General features: G+C 33.7%; 1 protein-coding gene across 15 annotated transcripts in view; it reads left to right on the plus strand.

The window, feature by feature from the left end:
- LOC148599197 (choline/ethanolaminephosphotransferase 1-like) overlaps positions 1 to 24443 on the plus strand; it is a 31020-nt gene extending 6577 nt beyond the window's left edge. For 2 of the 15 annotated variants that reach the window (XM_088559049.1, XM_088559045.1), the window contains 9 exons: positions 1830 to 1926; positions 8924 to 9156; positions 10246 to 10393; positions 18281 to 18422; positions 19786 to 19876; positions 21098 to 21217; positions 21853 to 22008; positions 23280 to 23402; positions 24244 to 24443. In XM_088559049.1, the coding sequence (XP_088415175.1) occupies positions 8935 to 9156; positions 10246 to 10393; positions 18281 to 18422; positions 19786 to 19876; positions 21098 to 21217; positions 21853 to 22008; positions 23280 to 23402; positions 24244 to 24384 (1143 nt within the window). In that variant the 5' untranslated portion in view covers positions 1830 to 1926; positions 8924 to 8934 and the 3' untranslated portion in view covers positions 24385 to 24443. The other 13 variants (XM_088559053.1, XM_088559055.1, XR_015918106.1 and 10 more) reach the window with 12 other exon arrangements.
- The last annotated feature ends 2070 nt before the right edge of the window (positions 24444 to 26513 follow it).

The raw sequence follows: 26513 nt of genomic DNA on the forward strand, positions 1-26513 counted from the left end.
TCAATTATATCTGAAGTTTTGAAAATATTTCGAAAAAATATAGTAAACACATATTACCTTAATGATAACATACTACATGGTTGATTTAATTGGATATCCATTGTGCACATCAACTACATATGATACATGTAGACTATAGAAATTATTTTTTATCAACAATTATACCTTTTTTTCCATAGATGTCAAACTGATGTGAAATAAACATAATTATATAATATTACGGTCAATACATAGTGAAATTTTAAAAATGAATATTCATTTTCAATTAAAGTAAGTATCAGGGATCTCCATGGATCAAAATGAACACATGGCTCAATCTCTGGTTGGACACATTTTCATTGTGGCGCATGTCCTTTAACACAGAAAATAAATTGCCAAAGAAAGTATAATAGGTTGAAGAGACGTATTTAATAGCACAAACTTCAACATAAAAATTCATAAACAACAATTATGGTAAATCTTTCTATCTGCACTGTCCAACTCAGTTATACTAAGGTGAAGTTTTCCCTTCCCTATAGGCTTGACAACAGGTCTACAGCTCTAGAGGAATTAAAGTAGGTGTGGTCATTGTGTTGTTGCCATTATTAAAGTTTTTTTTTATAATTAAACCACAATAACTTATGACAGGTATAGGTAATTAATAAGTAAGCGTAATTGGGAAATACATTGTCGATTTGTAATGTGTGACGCAAATTGTTGAATACATGGCGCACGTCAAATGAACACATCGCGCTTGTTTTGAATTCATGGCGCAAGGAAAGTAATATATGGCGACATACAAAAAGAGGTCATGAAGAACCCTTAGTATGTATATATACAAATTATCATCAATATTAAGTATGGCTCTTTTTCTCAGCGAAACAATCTTTTATTTTTCAGAAATACTTCACATTACATAGTATACGGAGATTCTACTTGAAAATGTTTGCTTTATAGTCACTTCGTAAGGTTAAACATTTTGAAGTTATCTGAAAATTGAGATTAAAGAATCCAAATAATGTGTCTGGTTGGGTTGCCTACCTGTGGGCTGTTTCTTCTTTGGTCTAGCACAAAAACAATCAGGCTCAGCTTCTCACACTTTTGTTTCATTGACCAATTAATAATGATTTTGTATGTCAATTACATTCTAAATTTTGAATATATTTCTGTTGTTGTGCATAGATAGTTTAATCAATATAGCAAAAGTTTACCACAGATTGCAACAAAATACTTTTGAGCTTTAATTTATAGCAAAAATAGAAATCTAATATAGTCTCACATAATCTATTTTGGGTTTACCATAAATATTTCAGATTTCCTTTGGAAAAGGAAGATAACTCTAAAGCCTATTAACTTGATGGAAACTCATAACAGTGCCTTATATAATAACCTAATTTTAGAAATACTAAAAATTTCAGCATTTATTAAAAAATCATCTACATATTAAAACATTTTACAAATTAACAAAAAAAGGAAAAACTGACCAAAAAAAAAAAAACATGAATTTTACTGAGTAATCTCCCTTTATAAATGTAACTTTCTTTTGAATTTTAACATCCATTCATTTCTTTTCTTCTATACATTTTGGGTCAAAGTTCTATTAATTTCAATAAAAACAATTTATGTTTTAATTTGTGTAATGTTAAACCTTATTTTGACAACTAAAACAACTTTAATACATGTACAACTGAATTCATTTTGTTTGACAAGTTTTAAAGTGATAAATTTCATGATGCAGCCAATAAATCTATCATGCATGATATATTTTTTTTTTATTTCATATGAAAACAGTACAACATAGTATTTTTCTCCTTTCCATTGGTGATGTTTTATTACATTCTTTATTCTAGATTGATACATTTCCTGTATAACACGATACATTTCCTGTATTACACGATACATTTCCTGTATAACACGATACATTTCCTGTATAACAGGCCTTACTTGGTATGTACTTATTTAGTATTATTAGAAACATTGTGCAGTTGCTTGGGCTAACATATAAAGAGCTCTCTTCTTTATGTCCTAGACTAGTTATGAAAACAATCATTCTCTAAAACCATTTATTAATTCCATCTGTCGTCTTTGGCTTTAATTTTATCCAAACATTATAGATTTTAAACTAGAATATTGACGAAAATATATAACTTTACATAGATTTATAGAAAATTTGATGAGATGTTAATTTTACAGAAAATGGCAAGATGTCAATATAGAACACAATTATTGGAAATGCCACAATGCAATGATGCAAGAATAGCGTTACTATATAGATTTGTCTGCAGAGAAAACATTGATGTTTTCCCAGACTTCAATGTTGCAGGGGAACTTGCTGAACCATGCACATACCCATGTGACTGTAATTGTTGCCATTGCAGGGCAAATGCAAGGGTTATAGTCGCTCCAGAAACAGTGCATTCATCTGATTCCCTGTTTATCTAAGTGACACGTAGTCAGATGATTCATCCACTGTTGATGTCACATGCTGTACATCAGATGAAGGCAGTATGACAATTTCAGAATCAGATTCCAGTAGCTTTAATCTAGAATCACAAACACAATCAAATTTGTTTGATGGTTATGACAGTCAACTGTGGTCTGATTCTGAATATGCTGTCAAACATGTAGCGGAATTACCTGGCATTTGTTTCAGTGACAGTCACTGTGCATCTCAGCCTCCAAACTGTTTATATAACCAACAGGAGGAAGTATCTTTCATTGATACTGAAACCCAAATGCCACCTGATCTTCTTGCATGTTCATCAGGTGTAAGTTTCAGTGATGCAGAAACTCAGCCTCCTTTTAGTTATGAAAATAATAATTTTTCTAACTACATTGAAGTGAGTTCTAGTGACAGTCCATACTTCAACTTCTAGAAAATGATATTATCAACTGCATTCTTTTGGCACTGAGAATTATAAATACTAAAATTACAGCTCCTTATTTTTCAATAGCATCAAAGGATTTACCCATACTTGAAATGGGTCCTATATTTAATACATTTGTTGAAGAACTGGAAAAAATTACCAAAACTCCAGAAATTATTTTGAACAATGATTATGATTTATTTAATGATGAGAAATATGATACACCGGTATATCAGATGGCACTTTTAAAGGAAGAATGCAGCTCAATTGTTTTTGAAGTCATTAAAGATGTTACTGGAGCTATGTTGTTAAAATGTCGGAAGTTTTTTTTCAAATTGTTTACCAAATGGAAAATATTATCAACCAACCCTGAAAAAATTACATGAAAGTGGAAGCTGCTTTGCAACTAACATAACCATGGAACGGATGTTTGAACAACTCGATAGACAAAAAACTGTTTCCACCAATATCAATGTAACATCTATAAATGCCAAACTTATGCTGCGTAATTATAAAACTTTAGACTGGCTAAAGACAAAACATGACAAAGCAAGAATTATCCAAATAGCAAGAAGAAATGGTGAAAAATTGAGGCGAAAAGATATAAGGGAGTTTTTGACCTTACAGTTAGAGAGCGGTTCAATTTTGAAAACGAGAATTGAGGAAAAAGAAGCCAAATTGAAAAAAAAATGTCCAAACTTGTTTACTCCATCAGGCAATTTCAAAAATGGATGGCAAATGGAAGTCAGAAAGCGAAGTAGAAGATTTTTTGAATACATTTACTTATAAAAAGGACAAAATTTTATCTGTTAAACAACAAATTACGTACAGAAAAGACATAGAGAAGCAAAACAAAGTCGATGACAAACTTATTTTTCGAAAAGGGGCTGATTTAAACCAATTGGTAAAAAATTTAAAATAGCTAATTTTACTTGAAAACTCGGAACTCAACATAAAAAACAATTGTCAGTCAAGTGAATTAATGGAGATCCAACCACCTGTTTCATCACATCATTCATTAAAAATATCATGCAATTCATCATCAGCTTCAGATTATCCACCATCATCAATAGAACCTCCATCAAAACCATTGGCTCATCCTGTATCAGAACCATCTTCCTCAGACTCTGTCAACGAACATAAACCACCTACTTTTTATAAAGGAAAATATATCACACATGTATGGGATGATGAGGAAAATAACCCAATTGTTTACCACGGAAAAGTACTACAGAACCTGAAATCTCGGAAGATATTCAAGGTAAAAACTACCTCTCCTTGATTCTATGGTGTGCATGTTGGTCCAAACCATTCTAAGAACTATACATTTTATTGAAGGTTTTTGTTTTCATTTCTGTCAAAGTAAACCTTTCCATAACATGAAATATGTATATGAATTTCACTTATATTTCATATAATTTGTATTGAAACCAAATTTGAAGGAATTAAATATAATCAAATAAGTTGACTGCTAGGATGTTCAATAACTGTTTTTTAACAGCACTATTTTAGGTTTCATAATGACTGAAAATTTTAATATTGCAAAATATCAACTGAAAATTAATTTCAACATCGTTATAAGGTAGTCATGGCCAGTTTGTTATGATGTTGAAATAATTAAATAAAGATGTTTGCAATATTTGAGTTTCACAAGTTATAAACGTTTCTTCTCTGAGATTTTTGTTAATTAATATTTTTTCTGTTTGGCTTTGGTAGGAATTATAGAATCCAATTTTACACGCAAACATACAAAAGTAAAAACATGGCTTTCAAGTGAATCATATTTTGTTAACGATGAGACCAAATCAAAACTGGAATTTCATCTGAATAAAATTGTCAATTGTGTGGTACATATGTTGCATAAGACATCATAAAAGAAGATGAACCACTAAATCATAGAGAATCGTCATTTCATCCTTCAACACTTTTGAGAATGAGTGTCCTTGGTGTTGTTAATGCCACTAAATGTGACAACAATAATATTTTAACTACTGAAGATATAAAAACTTTTAACAATAAATACATGTGAAATCAAAGACTTTATTCTTTATTTAAAAGTTTGCTTATTTATTAACACAAAGCTATATAGTTTGCTTTAACTTAATGGGAGGAGCATTATTATAAACTTTTGTGTGCTTTTTCAATTATTTCAGAATGGATTTGGTTAAAGCGTTGTTTTAGTCTGAAAAGTCCCAACGATGTTAGAACTGTCAAATTTGCGATGCAAATTTTTGGTCGTTCCCTCAGCGGGACTCGAACTCGTACCGCTGTGACATATGTATATTTATATATATATAGGTCTGAAAAATTCCCAACGATTTTAGAACTGTCAAATTTGCAATGCATCTGGCAATAGATGTCACAGCGGTACGAGTTCGAGTCCCGCGGAGGGAACGCCCAAAAAATTTGCATCGCAAATTTGACAGTTCTAACATCGTTGGGAATTTTTCAGACCTTTCTATACGTTTACATATCTTCCCTGTATCAATTTGATCCGATGGAGCAATGTAGTGAATAGAGTCGTCACATTCTGAGACGTTGTATAATATTGATTTGTTGTGACATGCATCATTAATTTGATCCTCTATCCTACAATAATAACATCTAAATGAACTGTCCCGTACTAACATAAATCGTGTACGAAGTTACAGCCCTAGATTAATCCTACGAGGAGGAATGACCCGGCCAGCGAAAGCTATATTTTTTTATAGCCAAGCTGGCCGAGTGGTCTAGGGCGCTGGACTTTGTGCAGGCGGTATTGCCATAGATGTCACAGCGGTACGAGTTCGAGTCCCGCGGAGGGAACGCCCAAAATGTTTGCAACGCAAATTTGACAGTTCTAACATCGTTGGGAATTTTTCAGACCCTTTTATAAGTTTACGTTATCTTCCCTTTATAAATTTGATCCGATGGAGAAGTGTAGCGAATAGAGTCGTTTATATATATATATGATTGGCTGGGAAAGGAACGGCTTATATCCGAATTTAAATTTAGAATTATAGCGTCAATATACATAGAAACATAGCGTCAATTTATTTTAAAATATATATTTTAAAATAGAAACAAGGCTTCAATATTCTTTGCGTCACGTAATCATAATACCGAATGAACAATGAAGACTCTTACGCCATATGTAATATAATGTTTTATGGCATGTTTGAAAAAAAAATATTGACCATCTAACTAAGTAAGCGTCTGGTGTATGTTTTCTATGTTAAAAGCTTCTTAAAGGTGACTTAGAGCTTGTGTTTACTGACGAAAGATGTTCAACTTCGAAATAAAGGTTGAATTTTGCTTTTAGATATGTTTAACTTACAAATGAGTTGATTATAACACATAGTTTTTATCAGCGTGATAATATCTGATTCACCACTACTTACAAAAATATCGTGTGTACAATCGACAAGATAACAGCAAACGTTTCGAAGTACCCAATGAAGGATCGCAGAATGGATATTATCAAACCCATATTTTTATTTTTGTTTTACCGGATCTAATTTTAACAGATATTCATTACGTATTTACGAGCATATATTTTAATTTAATTTTTTTTTATTTTCATTTTTAAATGAATACATTAATGATTTCATGTGAATCACTCTCAGGATGGCTTGGGCTCTTCACGAAACATGAATCGTTCTTTTTTTCTTTTTTTAGAATAAGTCGACTGATTCGCAGTCCGAAATTCTTTATAAAGCGAACGCTCTCTGTATAAAAAAACTAGAATGTCGTTTTACAATGTATCCCCAGTCGAACCGTCTTTTACCATAAGTTCCAACGGACATTGTGATATATTGTTGTAACATCAGCTCGGTCGAACCGTCTTTTACCGTACGTTTCAACGGACATTGTGATACAATGTAACACCAGCTCAGTCGAACCGTCTTTTACCGTAAGTTTCAACGGACATTGTAATACATGGTTGTAACACTAGCTCAGCCGAACCGTCTTGTACCGTCGGTTTCAGTGGACATTGTGATACAATGTAAATCCAGCTCAGTCGAACCGTCTTTTTCCGTTAGTTTCAACGGACATTGTGATACATTGTTGTAACACCAGCTCAGTCGAACCGTCTTTTACCGTAAGTTTCAACGGACATTGTGATATCTATATTATACATTTCTTATGTCAAATGCATTACAATTTTCTATATTACTCTATCTTAAGTGTAAATTAAACTAACTTTTTTTTTAAATAAAATAATGTTAAACTCGGATGTATTTTCAATGAGCAATTAGTTATTGAATAGATCCAACACAAAATATATTCCAAAACAATAGTATTTGAAAAAAAAATGTTTGACATAAACCTATATATCAAGTCCCAAACATCGTCTGACGTTTGACATTTGACAAGACGCTGCAACTAGCCCTCTCAGAAAATGCAAGAATCTAGCAAAGTCAGGAAAAAAATGAATGGTTTTACGCGACGTTATCCGGTTGTCAAACCACATTTGATTTGAATGATGTCCGAGAATTCCAACGACTTGTCTGCAACGGTTAGTAAGAAAGGAAACGAACATCTGCCGCGGTGTTGAACATGCCTATATATGTGTAGGACGGTTTATTTACTATTTACTAAATTTATTTTAAAATACTTATAAGTTGCATTCCACAATAAATGTGTTTTAAAATTGCTAAAAATTGCTATAATATGTTATCTATGAGGTTTACTTGATTTCACAGGTTTTTAAAAATGCGATTTTTCTACTTTCGATATATTCCACTATGCCTCATAATACATATGATTTAGTTTATGGTAACTTTTTGAATTGAGGAAGTTTGTGTAATTCATGGTTATTTTCAGGGATGGGATATAAGTGTGCTTAATATATTTGTGCTGGTGTAGTTGATCATAGGGTTCTATGAATGGTATTTGCTTTACATATATTAGCTCCGTGTTCTGTCTGCAGATACCTGAAAGAGTAATCAAGGGAACCAAGGTTATAGCGGTAATCAAAAGAATGTAATCCAGGGACAAACACCAGCCATGGAAAACCGACACACACAACAAAGAACATAAAATAACTAAAATCATACATACAAAGTAACAAAAACAAATGAGCAAATGAAGTCTTATTTGTCGAATATAGTTGTTAGGGCTGTGACAACACCGAACCCCAAATTTCATCGTATTCCTATATATCTGTACATGTCTACTGCATTCCTGTAACTTTCGTACGTAATATTTTTACATTTGTAAAAGTGTATTGAGGTACCAGCATCATTTACAGTTGCGATCACTTCTAACCTCTCCTAAATTCTGTAAGAATCTGTTAGTAAAATTGTTCTATGTCAGCAGATTGAAAACAAATCTGACAGGATCTGACAGATGCTGTCGTGGGTCTTGGGTCTTGACACACTTTGTTCTATACCATGACAGATCATGACAGAACCTATCCTGGGTCTTGACAAATTGAAAAAGGATAAGCCGTTCTAAACTGTCATACCACTGGAGAGTTCCTGACACTACTCCACGTGACTTTATTTAAAATAGAAAGTCCGATTAAAAATGAAAACTGTTCGAAATAGAAGTTTAGAGAAGTAAATCTTTTTTGCGTGAAGAGAAAAAGAAATATCAAGTCCGACTGAAAAATACCAATTTAATATAAAAAATGAAAATTAACCGAATGATTTGTAATGGTAGTACAGAAGAATAATATCATACTCTGTCTGGACTTGTCAGGAACTGTTCTCTGTAGAAACTCTTAAGAATGACGTGAAATAGAGTATAGGTCTATCTAGAAATGTCCTGATAGAGAGTGTCACGACCCATGATAGATTATGACAGAGTTTGTCCAAACCATGACAGTCTGACAAGGTGTGTCATTGGTTTGGACAGTTTCTGACAGTATAACAGCAAACCCTGACAGACTAGAATAGAGGTTAGAAGTGATCATAACTGTACATGATACTCCGTTTAAGATTTCAACTGCTCTGTATAAGAACAGTGTATATCTCTCACTAATATAGTTGCCAAAATGGTGTACCTAAGGTTCCCAACAGCACTGATCCCGTGCGAGGGCGGCCGTTTTTCAAATTCGTTAATTGTATAATGAATCTCTATTACAATTACAGCTAACACCAAGATGTACAAGGTAACAAAAGAACAAAAAGAGAGTTGTAAGAACTATCAGTACAAGGGCGTTAACTGCAGTATACACGAAAGGGTTATGAAACCGATCTGGGATTTAGTCGAACCACATATTCCAGCAAACATTTGTGCGACAACAATTACAACAATTGGGCTAATTGCCAATCTAGTACCCTGCATTTTCCTGATGTTTGCTGCTCCTTCTGCAACTGAAGATGTAAGATGAATAAAATGTCGTTTGAAACAGCGTATCGTACAAGTCTAACTATTTGACCTTGGAAATTGTATTTGCACCATAACACGATTTTGTTTAGAAACAGTGGAACGGTAGATATATTTAATGTAATATATGAACATAAACGAAGGCTACAAACGACTATCACTTTCCATATAGGCTCTTATACAAAATTTAATGGATTGAGGAACCTTTACGTTAAGTGTAACATGCAGAAGACTATATATCACCAAATAGCTCTGAAAATATCCCAGGAGGTTACGTAGCTTCCATTGCGACCCCGAATCCCAGAAATCAATACAATAAAAATCCTGGGATTTCTCTTAGTCTTCTTTAATAATCAAATATATGTTGTGGTATGTTATTATTATTGTTATATGGACAGAAGTGTACGTTTCTTTAAATGCTGTAATATGAATTGTGTAGATATTAAAGAGTAATGAACGGAATTAAGATTCTAGCGGAAATCAAACGAATTAATCTAGGGACAAAGACCAGACATGGAATAATGTTTTGATGTGCCCGATTTATAGATTGCCTAGATATTATTGTTTCTTTCCGACTACTAGAAATATGTGTTAAATACATTTTACAGCTAAATATTGTAATTTTGACTCTTGAGACTTTTATACCAAACTGATCTTTCTTATGCCATTATTCTGTATTTGAAACCTCTAAAATACTGAGCATTACAGAGAACGCTTGCTATACCGATGCACCTGATCAATGCCCCACATTTGTAGTGGGGTCCTAGTTGCTCATTTTGTTTTATCTTATTTATTTATTTATTTATTTATTTATTTATTTATTTATTCATTTATTTTATTTATTTATTTATTTATTTATTTATTTATTTATTCCTTTTTGTACGTGTTATCTTGGTTATTTCATGTTCTTTGTTGTGTATGTCTTTGTTCCCTGTCGTGTCTTTATCCTTGGATAATGTTACTTTTTATTTCTGTAAGAATCTTGGTTCCCTTGTTGGTCTGTCTGTTTGTTTGTTTTTATTTTTGTTCATTTTTATGAAGATTACACCTTGAAATGTGTACAACATTCAATTTCATAATATAGGTACCAACATGGCTACTGATTGCTTGCATTGTTGGTATGCTAGTCCACCAGAACCTGGACAACTTGGACGGACGCCAGGCTAGACGGTTCGGTGTGGAGAATCCGATATCAGATTTTTTCGACCATTGTGCTGATGGGATCGCTGCAGGTAGGTGATTTGTAGTGTTATTATATTTTTGTTTCATTTTTTATTTATTAATATCAATGTTATTATTGTTATGGTTGTAAAAATCATACTTATTGCTGTGCTTATTATTTTTTTATAATTGTTACTTTAATAGTATCATTATTATAATTATTATTATTATTATTATTGTTATTATTGTTTTAATCAATTATTATCATCATAATTTTTATTATTATTTTATAAATATTATTACTATTATTATTATTATTATTATTATTGTCATTATTTATTTTATTATCAAAACTGCTTGCTAGATTCACTGTCAAAAGTTATATCGTAAATTTGATACCTATTAACAACAGTTTTTTATTAACAAAATATTCATTTAAACAAGTATTAAAACATGAATTAGTCGGTGCCATATTGATGTGTACCTGTGGTGGGGGGGAGTTCAGCCGTTAAACAATGACAGAACTCTCGCTTCGAAATTATCAGCACGTGAAATTCATATTTAAAAAAATACGCATATGGTCGAGCTTTTTTTTCAATTTATTTTGTTATTTTGTCTTTTTTTTTACCCTACATTTTTGTATGAACTTCTAATGTTATCTGCTCGTATGTCTGAACCACTAATGTTAACTGCACGCATGTCTGAACCACTAATTTGAACTACAAGTATGTCTGAACCACAAATGTTATCTGCTTGTATATCTGAACTACTAATGTTAATGCACATATGTCCGAACCACTTATGTTAAACACATGTATGTCTAAACCAATAATGTTCAGTGCATGTATGTCTGAACCAATAATAATAACTGCTTGTTTGCCTGAACCACTAGTGTTACATGCAACTACACGTTTGTCTGAACCAATAATGTTAAGTGCGCGTATTCCCGAACCACTAGTGTTAACTGCACGTTAACCCAACCACTAATGTTAGTAGTATATGTATTGAAAACAATTATTATTTTTCGGTGGTGAATAGTGGTGCAACTTCAATGCGCATGACGTCACATCCGGCAGTCGTGAACCGGAAGTGACCAGTAGAGGAGGGGCCCAGAAGTGGACTTTTGGTATGACCGGAAGTGGACCTTGGTGACCGGAAGTGGACTTGGATGAAGTACTCAAGGCCGATAAAGGAAACATGGGGACCTATTGTTGTGTTTAGGAGGGAGGAACGACCACCATAGATATACTCATTAATTGTCCTTATTAGTGTCATTATGTAGTATGATGTTCTATAAACAGGTAAGTATAAAAAGGGGAGGGTATTATTACTAGAGTTATCTTTTTTTTAAATTTGTTTATATTGCTTTTGAATTATGTTCGTAAATTATCTGTTTGTAATCTCATTGTCATTGAGTAATAATGTCAAATTGATTGGGCATTTGAAAAAATGTTTTCACGGTGTACACCAGATATCCTCCTATAGGGATATTTTAAAGTATTGATTTAAGTGGCTTTGTGTATGAATACATTTATGATGTAACTCAGATGTTTATTTTTTTTATTTTTTATTTTTTTTTTTTTTTTTTTTTTTTTGGGGGGGGGGCGTTCAATTGGTTGTGTAATTCATTTCAATAGATGTCTCACGGATTAGATAGATGTTTAATTAAAACTTCTCATTTTACTGGTGATTTCAATTGCACATGTATTGATTTTGTAATCTTTTTTATTATACAGGTGTAAGAAGATTATAACTTGTGCAATGCTTACCTCTGGGATATTAATTTTATCATTGTCATCACACGTCTTAAGATAATACTGACAACTGTAAAGTTTACACGTTGTACAATTGATGTTTACATTTGGAACGTTAAGAGCTTTTGAATGGCGCATTGCCTTTCATTTTTATTATAATTGGATTTTTTATTGTCGACCATCTAATCGCTTATTCAATGTTTACAGACGCACTCAGCCTTTTCGTCGATTTTATCCGTGATGTGGGCTTTAGTGGGTCAACCCATATCGTTTTTCGATGTATGTTTTCATTGTGTATCCCATATAGCTCCTGCTAATTTGATGAAACATCCTATCATTATATAAGGTCCTGATATCGTGGATCAATATGATTCAGCTAGTTTAACTTTTGTAACTTTCTTGATTAATTAAGGTCATTGTTTTTTTATACAAGGCTGCACGATACTCCGCTCTGGTTTCCACTTGTATTTGATATTTTGACTCTGTGCCCCTTTTTATACGTTCTTAATATATCTGCTCGATCTTTGTTTTGAAGTTATCTCTATACAGTTCCATTTATAGGTGTCACATCTGTTTTCTTGTTGGCTTTTGTTCTTTCCTCCAGCTGGTCTACCACGTCACGAGGTCTTTCTGGGGCCTCCCGGTCTTTTGTCAGTCCTTGCCTTGACTTGCAAAGTGCACATTCTTTCATCCATTGCACGTGTACGGCATTACGACTCGTGACCTTTTCTAAATGAATCCCTCGACAGGGGACTATCTTGTCAATCTTTATTGCTCCGGGTGCGTCCATCTCCTTTGCCAGTCGGCCAAGAAGTGACCACATATCCTTTTATCTCTTTTAATACGTTTCCTCATCCAAGAACACATCCTGAATTTTCCATGAGAAAATATTGCTTCTCAATCTCAATTTGTCGGAAGTACCCTGTTTCATGTCGATCAATAAATATCCGTGGGGTTTGGCGGTGGCATACCCGTTTTAATAAAGTAGTTTGTCTTTGGGGGGATCGTTTTTTGGGTCAATGCCTAAGCTGTGATACGTGTCTGGGATTTTTAAAGAGGACCAAGTAATGGGCATTCAGACCGATGGTCCTGTGACAGTTGCTTTTGTTGAACAGAATCTCAAGCAAATACATAGGGTTAGAATTGATAGGGTTAGGGATAGATTAGGGTTAAAGTCAGGTTTAGGATTAGGTGGTGATAATAAAATATGAATCTGAACAGTACAGATTAGCAGAACACTAGAGACTGAATTAGGGTTGGTGCTCAAACAATAGAAAAACAGCCAGAACAAACATAAGGGGTAGGGCTTGGGTTAGAGTTAGAGTTAGGGTTAGTGCTAGAATAAGGGTAAGAGTGAGGGTTAGAGTCAGGGTTAGGGTTATGGTGGGTTTAATAGAAAATGAATCGGAACAATACGGAAAAGACTAACAGAACACTATAAAATAGGATTAGTGCAAAGATTAGGGTTAGGATTAGGGTAAGGGTTAGGATTAGTGTAAGACTTGGTGTTATCGTTAAGGTTATAGTTAGGGTTAGGGTTAAAATAATAGAAAAATGAATCAGAATGATAGGGATCCGATTTACAGAACACTGGAGACGTGGGATTAGGTTAATTGTTCAGACAATAGAAAACCAGAATAAAGATGGTACGAGTAAAATTCAGGGTTAGGGCTAGTGTTAAAATAACAGAAAAACAAACAGAACAAGGATTAAGGTTAGTGTTAGGTCAAGGTTGGGATTAGTGTTAAAACAATAGAAAAAAACAAAACCAACAAGAATTAAGGTTAGGGTTAGGTTCAGGGTTAAGATTAGTGTTGAAAGAACAGAAAAAAAACAACACAATCAAGGTTTAAGGTTAGGCTAAGAGTCAGGGATAGGGTTGGAGTAAGCTTGGAGTAAGAGTTAACACAATAGAAAACAGTTAACACAATGATACGGAATAGACCTAAATAGCACAATTATAAATATTCACATGACTTAGGGTTATGGTTGAGGAGGTCTAAGGATTTACATAGAAAAGTCAGACCTAAATAAAGTTAGAGTTTGCAATAGAAAAAGTGTCAGAAGTGAGGAGTAGACCTACAAAACAAACTAAAAATAGTCACAATGTTTGAGGCGTTTGATTAAGTTAGGTCTAGAGTTTTATGGAGTACGAGTAAGATACAGGCATTTGTTTCGGTTATGGGTTATGTTTATGGTTAGTCTTCAGAATAGAGTTAAATAGTTTGCATTAAGGTGAAGGAAACTCTCGTGATAAGTCAGAGCTAGAGTTAGGGTCTGAATTTCAGATAAGATCTAGTCCCAAGAAAGTTGTAAGAGTCAACCGTTAGAGCTACGGTCAGGTGTATGGTAAGGGTTAAGTTTATGGTTAAGTGTAGAGTTAGGCTTAGGGTTATGTTTAGGGGTCAGATGTTGATATCTGTCTAAGGTTATGGTTAAGTCTAGAGTTAGGTCTATTTTAGGTCTTAGAGTTTATTGAGGTCAAACCTAGAGTTTGTTATTAGGGTAGGGTCAGGTCTTGTTACTTGTTTAGGTTCGAGGTTATGACTTGGATCAGAGTTAAGAAAACAGTAAGAAAGTTAGCGTACGGGTCAAAGAACTAAGGTTATGGTTAGAGTTTCAGATAAGGGTCAGTGTCAAGAAAGTTGTTAGAGTTAAACGTTAGATCTAGATTCGGGTTAGGGGTATGGTTAAGTAAAGGGTTAGGCTTATGTTTATGTTAAGGGTTGGGTTCAAGCTATGGTATTTGTGCAGAGTAAGGGTTATGGCTGTGGCCGATAAATTTGAGAAAAAGTTAATCGGTTAAGTAACGTTTTGATAAGGAGATGCACTTTGAGGTCGAATAAAGTTAGATGAAAGGAAATGGCTAGGGATAGAGTCAGGGTTGAATCTTCAGAATTGTGCCGGTAACTTGCGTAATAGAGTTAAATTCAATCAACGGGTTTATGGTTAGGAGGAGTGAAGAGCAAATTGTAGGTGACTAGAATCAGTAGAGTAGAGTCAACAGTCAATAGTTGGAGTAGATAGTCGAGAGTAAGAGTCAAGAGTCGGAGTAAAGAGTCAAGTGTCGGAGTAGATAGTCAGGAGTAAGAGTCAAGAGTCGAAGTCAAGAGTCAAGAGTCGGAGTAAAGAGTCAGGAGTAATGATCAAGAGTCAGGAGTAAGAGTCAAGAGTCGGAGTCTAGAGTCGGAGTCTAGAGTCTGAGTAAGGAGTCAAGAGTCAATATTAAGGGTAAAAAGAAAGAAAGGGAGAGTAAAGAGGGATGTAGGATTATGGAAGGAATATCAGCGAGAAGACATGCAAAACATAGTATTAAAGGTAAAAGTAGAATAGAATTGTAATCATTTTAATCTCAGTTGTCGTCGTTTACAAGATATGTCCACGACCTATCCAGAATGCAAGATGATATTTACAGGGAGGTAGAATATGAAACGTAATTTTAGAAAAAAAACTCATGGATACGAAACTTCAATTGATCTACCCTATAGGAGTGAAACCGGGTGTTTTATTCTTATTCTAGAACATCACAAGGATCACCGCGTCTATCACGCTACAACAACCATGCAAACAAACCACTACAGTCCACATACGCATCCTGTCCTTTAAAAGATAACCTTAGAAAGACAGAATCCATGCAAACTGGTTTATCGGACTACGATACTCTGTTGACATACTTATACCAATATGCTTTGAAGAAAGACAAAACTAAGATAATTTGATGAATGGACTACACCAATCGATACAGATTGAAATTCAAGAAAACTTACACAAGACCCCAACTGACGAAAACATTCCCATACACCCGACAGACGATCCACTTGTTTTTGACGTACCAAAGAGGTACCTGGACGACCATTTCATGCCGTTGGCTCATCCTTTAACCAGCGTCACAGCATGACCCACCGGAAGTGGAAACACGATGTTTAAAAGCCGATTCGTTCAAATCGTGAAACACATGATGATGCCAAGTCCTGGTCGGATAACGTAGGGCTATGACGTGTACCAGAACCCTGGAAGGTGTCGACTTTGTACAAGGACTCCCTGATCTTGACTCCTTGGATCCCAGAGGGAGACACTTGATAGATGATAATATGGATGAAGTAGATTTATCTATTCGCATCTCTTCACGAAATATCCTTACTATAAACATATAAGTGTTATGTTGTTGGTTCAGAATCTGTTCACCAAAAACAAGTACAACATGACCATCAGTCTGAATGCCCAATACTTGGTCCTCTTTAATAAAATTCCAGAGACGTATCACAGGCCATGACAATGTCCCAACAAATGTTCCCCAAAAAGACAAACTACTTTATTAAATCGTACGAGTATACCACTGCCAAACCCCATGGATATTTATTGATCGACATGAAACAGGGTACTCCCGACAAATTGAGATTGAGAAGTAACATTTTTAATAGAGATAAAAAAAAAAAAAAAGGATATGTGGTCATTTCTTGGCCGACTCGCAAAGGCGATGGACGCACCAGGAGCAATAAAGATTGACAAGATCGTCCCCTGTCGAGGGATTTATTTAGAAGAGGTCACGAGTCGTGATGCCGTAAACGTGCAATGGACGAAAGAATGTGCACTATGCAAACCAAGGAATGAACTGACAAAAGAACGTGAGGCCCCAAAAGACCTCATGGTAGACCGATTGGAGGGAAGAAAAAAGCCGACCAGATAACAGATGTGGCACCTATAAATGGAACTGTATAGAGAGGATTTCGGAACAAAGATCGTGCAGATGTATTAAGAACGTATAGAAAGGTGATACAACGTCAGAATATCAAATGCATGTGGAAACCAGAGCGGAATAGCGAGCATCCTATTCATATAAGAAACAACGACATTAATTAATCAAGATAGTTATAAAAGCTCAACTAGCTGAATCATATTGACCTACGATACCAGTACCTTATATAATGAGAGGATGTTTCTTCAAATTAGCAGGAGCTATATCGGGTATACAATGAAAACCTTGTCGAAGGTCAACAAGTCATGTTACCGAGGAACAAGAGGAAGTGAAGGTCAAATTGAGTGGAAAAAAACAGCCTTGACGCAAACGATACTCGGACGGCAAGAAGACTCATATTGAAGCGGAATTTTAAGGACTGTGAAATTACTGAATAGGGAAGAATAAAGAATTTGTTTATGGAACAGACCATGAAGCAGGGCCACGATTTGAGAAAATCAATTTGACATAATTACACAATGACAATGAGATTACACTTACAAAAATTAAATACAATTAAAGATCAAGAAAATGTAGAAATAAAAAAATCAATATAAACAAGATAAAGATAACTATAGTCATAATACTCCTCCCTTTTTTATAACGACCTGTTGATAGATCATCATGCTACATAATGACACTAATTAGGACACCTAAGGAAGAAACCTATGGAAGTCTCCCTCCTAACCTGTAAGCCCTACTTTCCTTCATCAAAAGGTCCCAATGTTCCCTTTATTAGTCATTGATCGCTCCCCCCCCCAAATCTTAGTTTACTTCATGTCACCCAAGGTCCATTTCCGGTCATACCCAAGGTCCACTTCCGGTCCTCCCCAACTGGTCACTTTCGACCCACAAGTTACCGGAAGAATAATAATCGTTTGCAATATATATACTACTAATGTTAACTGCACGTTTCTCTGAACCACTTATGTTAACTGCACGTATGTCTGAACCACTAGTATTAACTACACGTATATCTGAATTACTAATGTTAACTGCACGTATGTCTGAACCACTAATGTTACCTGTACGTTTGTTTGTACCACTAACCTTAACGGCACGTATGTCTGAACCACCAATGTTACCTGCATGTTTGTTTGTACCACTAACGTTAACGGCACGTATGTCTGAATCACTAATGTTAACTGCACGTATGTCTGAACCACTGATGTTAACTAAATGTATGTGTGAACCACTAATGTTACATGCACGTATGTCTGAATCTCTAACGTTAACTGCACGTAAGTCTGAACCGCTTATGTTACCTGCACGTATGTCTGAACCACTAATGTTAATTACACGTATGTCTGAACCAGTAATGTTAATTACATGTATGTCTGAACCACTAATGTTAAGACATCACTACCGTTGGATATATAAATTAAGTGAATCCCAGCCAAAACCCTCTTGATCATTTACATGAATCTAATTTTCTTCTTGTCAAACTAGAAATTTTCTTCTTTTTTTAGGAATAACTCTAGTAAATATGTCTATCGCGATGAAACTTGGTATACACGCCGGATGGATGGTACTTATAGTTTTATCATATATGGTGGCCTTTTATTCTTTTCATTGGCAGGAAAATGTGACATCAGTTGCTAGATTTGAAAAGTGAGTCGTGAATTAATTTCTTTTTATTTTACCCATGCGAATAAAACCTATGTAAATGTTGAAGTAGCACTCATTATTACTTTCAGACAGGAGACGAGCTATGCAAGAAAAAAGGACATATTCACTTTTATTTCTAATTAAGTAACAGTAACAAACTTCAAAACCAGTCATTGTCAATGAGTGTTGCAGTCCTGAGATAAAAGTATATAAATTGTGTATGAAATTGGCACTTCGTAAGAGATGGTTGATTTTAGTGGTGGAGATGAATATACGGTTTTCTCCAAAACACATATTTTAAAAAGAGTGATCAAGGAAATCAAGATTCGAACGGAAATCAAAACAATGTAATCCAGGGATAGAAACCGGACAATACAGGAATAACTATAATATAATATATTATATGTAGGAAGAAAAAGCATCATTTGTTCGGTGATATTTCTTTGACATGAAGTATAAGCACATAGAGTACAAGATTTGAACAAGGTGCACGTCGCAAGGAATTTAAAGAGAACTAATAACTTGATAATTATACTTTACAATCACGGAATGCGAGCCATTTTCATAAGTTTTTCAAAGAAGCGCCACCACCAAAACGCGACAATCTTGCCTTCTAATTAGAAAAGAACCTTTGTATGGAAACTTAAACTATTTATTTCGATTATTACCGATGTTGCTTGAAATACCGTAAATTGTTTTGGCGTGGTGTTATTTTCGCAATTCTCCACCAAAATATCCCTGTTTTAGTTTGGTGCGTGTGATTTTTGTGCATTTCAGGTGATAAGTGTTTTATTTTGGAGTTTGCTTAGCTCATATTCCTATCTTTGAAAACAATTTGGCTAATCTGACCATTATTGTTTTTACTCAATAATATAGTAATCGGGTAACTGCAAAACAGTTTTCATCTTACCTGCTTTTGTCCACACCTACCAGCACACCAATACTTTTTAGCTGTCTATAAATGTTCGCAAATATCATATTTTTGTTTGTTTAATTTTGGCACTTTTCAACGGGAGGCCAAATAAACCGAAATTAAACTATCACCATAATATCCCAATTTACGGTGAGTTTTTTTTAGTTTAAAAGTCTCAAAGTACTTAACACAGCTCCAATAACTTGAATATCTGACTTTGAAGTATACTGCTGTCCATTACTGAAATGGGATAGTAGTCTGTCAGGTTGGAAAGCTACTTCCATTTGCTAGAATTAAAAAGAAACGGGTATATGCAGTATTGTTTCTGAAAGAAAACGCACAAAATACTTAAACCTTAGAAAATATTTGGCAACAATTACTTAAAATACCTTATGTGTAAGTTCACTTTACCAGTAAATGACCCTTCAATGTTTTAAATGTATTATTGAACAGAATAGATGTAATGGAAGCGCTGGATGCCGGTATGATTGTTATATTAATATCTGCTGTTTTTGGACAGGATACGTGGACTGGAGATTTACGAGTAAGTCATAATGCATACAATGTATATGCTATAGACTTCCTTTGACTACTTACTCTGACAAAGTAAGCATTTGCTGTAACGTTAAATTTCGTTTGCATTTGATTATTTTCCAAGATTTTAATTATTTTTTTAGATAACAGTCGCATTAGAATGGAGATATCCTTTTATATTTGAAAATTTGTCAGTATTACGACTTTTGTCACCGGCGAGTAATAACGGGTTAGGAGAAAGAGGATACTCCAAACAAAATACACAAGACGTTTCTCGCTGACACATTAAGGGGGTTTCCATGCAAAAAACTAGGAAGTTGGTGGCACATCAAATATTTTGAAAAAAAGAAATCATCCTTCTCATATCATAGTCGCATTCTTTTAAAGGTTAAATGTTAGTTAATGATTGACTGCAATGATTAAAAACAAATAATTACATAGAAAACATTAAAATGTATTGAATAGGGTAGATAACTCGTTATTGTGTGCAAAACTTGGTTGCTTTGATAAGAAACTTAAAATCATTTTCTGAACCGTCAATTATCGGGTGTTTCTAGAAAAGCAGAGGACGCTTACCCTACCGGTGCACCTGGTCCATGGTTCAAGTTTTTAGTCCGAGTTGCTCATTTGCTTTTGTTACTTTGTATGCATGATTTTAGTTATTTTATTTTCTTTGTTGTGTATGTCTGTTTTCCATGCCTGGTCTTTGTACCTGGATTACATTCTGTTGATTACTGCTATAACCTTGGTTTCCTTGATTACTCTAAAAAAGGAACGTTTACTATTTTACATACAAATGGTAAAGAAACTATATTAGAATAAAGAATTAGTAGGGAAATATGTGTTGCTACCAACATCATAGGATTTGCCTGATTGTTTTACATGCATCTTACGACGTTACGTTGTTCATAAATGGATGTATTTTATAGGAATATCTACACAATTCATTGCTGTACATGTTTATATCAAATCAGACTATCCGAGATTATTTGTTGCTTTACTGTACTTAAAATAGTTACAATAAAGCGGATTCATCTGTATACTTGTTGTTTGGGTCAAATACCATGCAAAACTCATAACCGTTTTAAAATGACAATGACTGAACGTTTTCTAAACTACAATGTAACTTCCGAGAATTGACCGTTAATTTTTAAAACAATTCATTAAGCATTTCACCCCGTTACATATTGTTTTATCATACACTTACGTGAAATATTTTATTTAATTACAGCTATTTGATGTCAGCTTTGATAAGAGATTGATTGTAATCTTCATAATGCTTTCTCTTAGCGTCTTCAACTTTATGAAAAATTTTCTAAGGATATATACTGCTGGGAGGAAAAATGAAATTGTGAGTACAGCCCGGTTTCATAAAAAATATTACATTGAGATTTCTTCAATTGTTTCCTAATCTTAAATTCCGACCAATCAGATCACTTGAAATTAAAGATTTGAGGAAAAATTCAAGATTAGGTGCAATTTCCAACTTGATATTTTTTTTTTCATGAAACCCTAGTCGGATAATCATACGATTGATGAAATCTATTATAGGATGTACATAGTTTATTTTATCGATTTGCACAATTTTGTCCTGGTTGTTATTCTGGACATCGAAAACCAGAAAAAGTTTCCTGATTCCATTTTTTCCTAAATTCTGCACTCTGCATGAAATTATATGTTTTCCATAAAGGGGGTATTAATCTATGCGAATCTGCACAAATGTGAACCCATGTAATCTTTTGATGTTTTGCTTTTCTCATTTTAAACTACTACAAACATGTATCCAATCATTTTGTCTGAATTTGATAGATAAATCACGGAACATTCCTCTGAATGTAACTTCCTGTGAGACTGAAATTTGACTCTCGGTGCTTCTAACGTTAATCTTAAGTTCGTGTTTATGACCGTTATTAGGATTATCCGAAGCCAATCATATTTGGCATATCTGAAATTGTATGTTTGGACACTTTCTTATTTCCTTTACAGCTATCAAAAGCACTATATCCTAGCGTAACAATTGTGTGGCATATCACGACTCTCGGTGTCGGTTTCCTGATTAATCCTGAAATGTATTCAGATGTTCCAGTTATGGCCTTTGTTATTATAAACATCACCATCTGCAGAGGAACGTATGAAGTTATGGTAATATATATTTTAATAAGATAATTTAAATCGTATTTATTGATAAATAGAATGTAGTTTATATATTGACGAATTCAAAAATAAAATAAAATAAAAAATAATGTGATGATGTAAATATTTCATTAGAAATATGCAGTGGGGGTTCTAGCGGAGTGAATATCTTTCTTTGGGAACTGGGGAATTATTAAGGGTAAACGGAGATAGGACGATGAGGAATTGAGGTATGGTATATGGTTAAATGGAAAAATCTTAAAAGATATTAAATATACTTTTTACGCGAGCACTTGTCAAAACAGTTGAGATAGTGGAAAATTGTAATTGAAGCGATATGTCATTTGATAATACGAAACGGAGTCTATTAATTTTCTCCTTATTTGGTCTATGAGGCGTAACATTACTATGTACGTTAGGATTTAGTAGTCTCAACCTATTGAAGATGTATTTTGAATTTTAAAACATATTATAACCTATCTCCCATAAGCATAATTTTCTGATGTAATTTACATAAGTACTTATATCAACTATACTCGGAGGTAGAGAATACCGCACCAATCACATTTATTTCTTGTGAAATAATAACTGAAATAAATTAAAAAGGGAAGAAAAACCACAGAGTAAAACTTTGTTAGCAGATCTAAATTTGAATATTAGTATGTTTAAGTAAGTCAATTTTTAATCTGATTCTGTGGTCATGCTATTCATATCCTTTCTTCAGCTAATTGTATTACTTTTGAATTGCACTCGAATCTTGGTTCCTTTTATTACTCTTTTCAACATTCACATTTAAAATTAGGTCATATTGATTGCTTCTTGGAGACCAACATCCACCTTTACGCACTCTTACTGAGCATTGGTAGAAAGAATAACCAAATTAACGGTATTACATGGATGCTATATGTTGTTTTGAACAATGTTCAATTATGTGAGATTGGGAGTGAAAATATGGCTATTACATGCATACAATATGTAGTTGAGAAAATGTTTAGTTGTGTGAAATCATATGGAGTACAATATGCATTTAGTGGATAAAATTCATAAAAATCTTTCTTTCCTTTTTATTTTCAATATCATTACATTTATGAATAACAGTGTTTATTTGTATTTCAAAATGCAATATTTCAAGCTATGTCGTTCAATAAGGGAACAATTATTAACATTTGCCTTATTAAATTCACTCTCTAGTATTGTAGTTTATCGAACGCATCCTTTGTATAGATGATATATCGCAACAACATGATAATAACTACAATATTTGTATATTTATTTATCAGATTTCATATTATACACAATCATCAACACCTCTGATTACAGTAAATAAGGTAATGAGTTTAGTCTTCTTCATCGAATCTGCTACAAGAATAATAGACACTCGTAGCTTCCTGTTGTTGTTTATGGTAAGTTAAGACATAAAGAAAAGCTTACAGTAGATACTATTTTCTTTATTCTTTGTTTCTTATCAAACAAGGTATCTAAACATGACAATTATCAAAATCTGTCATTTATTTATAGACATTTCATTTTCTTCCTTTTTATTTTTTTTCACAAATAAACATTAATTTTTCAATCAAAAGTGAAATAAAAGGGGGAGAGTCAACAAAACAGTTAAAACAAATAACTTTGTAATTATTGTTGATTGTATAAGTGGTATAAAATTACAGTATTTGATTATCTCCAAATTGACTGTGAAATATTCTAATCAATATTGTGATTTCAAATACTTAGCGATGGTTATTTTTGCAAAATTTCTTTTAAAAATGCCTTGAATTAGTTTTTATCTAACCGCATTTTCGAATGAAGTTAAAGTGATTACGAGATAATAAAAAACATATTTTATCCATTAGTCGTCACTGTGTATGTGTGTGTGTGTGTGTGTGTGCGTGTGTGTGGTTTTTATTTCGTAATATTAAACGATTCATGTCCGTTAATCACAGTAAACACAGTTCTGGGTACAGTTTCTTAAATAAACTTATATTGAAGTTTTCCTTAAATCCTTCTTCAACTCAAATTTTGACCAATCAAAAAGTTTTATATTGAAGATTTGACTGAAAAAAACTCAAGGATTTTAAATTCCAATTTTAGTTTCTTCATAAAACCCAGCCCTGACCACCTATAATCCATATTATACTAAACAAAAAGGAAACAATAATTACATTCAAATCCCACTTTTCTCATTAAGGAAGGGGCACGCACATCAATTACTGTTATTGTACACTTTCATTATATATCGTTTTACAGATTTCAAGCGCTGCCGATTTATTATTCTATTTCTATTGTATGGTATGTGAAATGAATGAATCTCTTGGTTTCAAATGGTTCGGTTTAACATATGGTAAAACTGACAAGTGGAAGACGACTGAAAATGGAAAACTACATTGACACTTGATTCTCGTCAGACTGAAAATTATAGAACATTAAACCTATGTATAAAATCTAAATTGTTACAATCAATCTGTTTTTACATGTCAATGATAGGACGATTCTGAGAGATCAATAGCAAGGATACACTTCTTTTTTCCGACGCAGTCAGTATAGTTTAGCTTTTTACCCTTTGACTTTAAGGACGCTCTTCTATGGAAATGCAAGTCACCTGATCGCAATTTTGTTTCCCAATTGGCGAAATACTGATAACTTCGTGGCGTTCGAAAAAATGTATCGAAACTTTGTAATTGCGTGCCATGTGTTATTTTCTTGAACGAAATAAACTAAAAATGGAAAATTTTACCGCGTCGGCTATCGTTTTTGTTAAAGATAGTACTTGTTTGAAATTTATCAACAACAAAATATGAAAAGTAAAACACTTTTGTTGCAACCTACGTTCTTATACCAATATTGGCGAGAATATCTTTCCTTAGCAATTCCTAATCCACATAGTATCCCCAAATTTCAAAAGCATAGTTCGACATAAGTGAAACGCTCGTACAATACAAACAATGACAAAAATGTTTCTGTATTAATAAATCAATATTTAACATCAAAAATACTCCCAATGAAATAAAATAAGCATATAAGTATTTATTTCAACACCGTTAACATAAAAGGTACACTTTTTAAAATAACTTAGTTACATTAAAATAAAAGGCTCTGACAACCCATCTTCATATTCAACACATGCACCTGAAAGTGAATATATTTTTTTCTTTACTAACATGCAACATTTTGCTAGTCTCGACCATAAATTGAACTATCTATACCCAAACGCTTTTATGTAAGCTAAAAGGTAACAGTAATGCAATGAATCACTACACAACAATTTCAATAGGCCGAGTGAAAACCATAACCTGCATCGTGAGTTTCATGTCTGAAATCAAACTGCCCATCCGTTACCATTCCATTTTAACGCTTCATTCATACAGGTGCATATCAATGGTAGTCGTAAACAGCTTCATGCGTGAGACGACAGGGAAATTTACTCTAACAGTAGTTACCTTGTTCACTTATCTTGCCTATTTAAGCACTGGTACAATATTGCTTCTAACTGAAGCTCAGTATATTACCCTGGGTTGAAGAGTTCACATATATTGTAATATCAGTGGAAGAATTTCTTTGCTTTCTAATATGAACTCGTTAATAACGGGGATAGAAGGCTGTCTGAGTGTGTGAGGAAAAAAGGATTGTCGGCATTATGACTTTATGGCATTGGCATTATGATCACCATTATCGGTCGTGATCTCAAAGTTCATCGTCTCATAAATGACGTACGGATGGTCGTTGGTAGTTTTGATATGAATTTGAATTTGAATACTGTATTTGTATATGTCTTTGTATGTTTACAAAAATCACACAAAACAATATGCTTAACATTTCCCTACGTGTAACTCTCAATTACATCAGTTAAAAGTTGGTTCTAAATACTTGGAGCTTCAACACAATCAGATGTAATATTGTATAGTTGTCGCATCAGATCTTTTAATTGATTCGTACTTTCACCATTCCATCGTTTGGCATCGTTACAAAATGTACCTGTACATCGGCATCTGAAAAAACATTCGATTTCCATTTTTCAAATAAATGCCCATTGTCCTCTTGTAGCACTGGTTATAGGCCGATTAGAATGGAGTACAGGTAAGGGCATTTTTACATGCATACTCCATGTAAACGCTTAATTGAAACGTTTAAGGGCAATACTGGCGGTATAGCCACACCCATTGCCACTGTCAAGTGAGAGAAAAGATCCAGATCTGGTCGATCACAGATTAAAGAATAATCACAGGAACAAAGATTATAACGGAAATAAAGAGAAGGTAATCCCGGAAAAAAGACAAGACAGGAAAAACAGACACACACACAGAGAACACGAAATGAGCAAAATAAGACGTGTGATGGAACAAAAGAAAATGAGCGGCGACCCGAGCTTAAATGTGTTAACTTGATCGTGTAAGGAAGGATAATTAGCACAAATTTCGTTGTTTATCTACAATGTCAGCAAAATGTTAACAAATAAATTAAAGATGTCTGTCAAAATATTGACATTTGCAAAGGATGGATAATAATGCCTGTTGTTTTAA

The sequence above is a fragment of the Perna viridis genome, chromosome 13 (genome assembly GCF_037379345.1).
Source record: "Perna viridis isolate PV_CMFRI_1.1 ecotype Kerala chromosome 13, ASM3737934v1, whole genome shotgun sequence".
Taxonomy (NCBI): domain Eukaryota; kingdom Metazoa; phylum Mollusca; class Bivalvia; order Mytilida; family Mytilidae; genus Perna; species Perna viridis.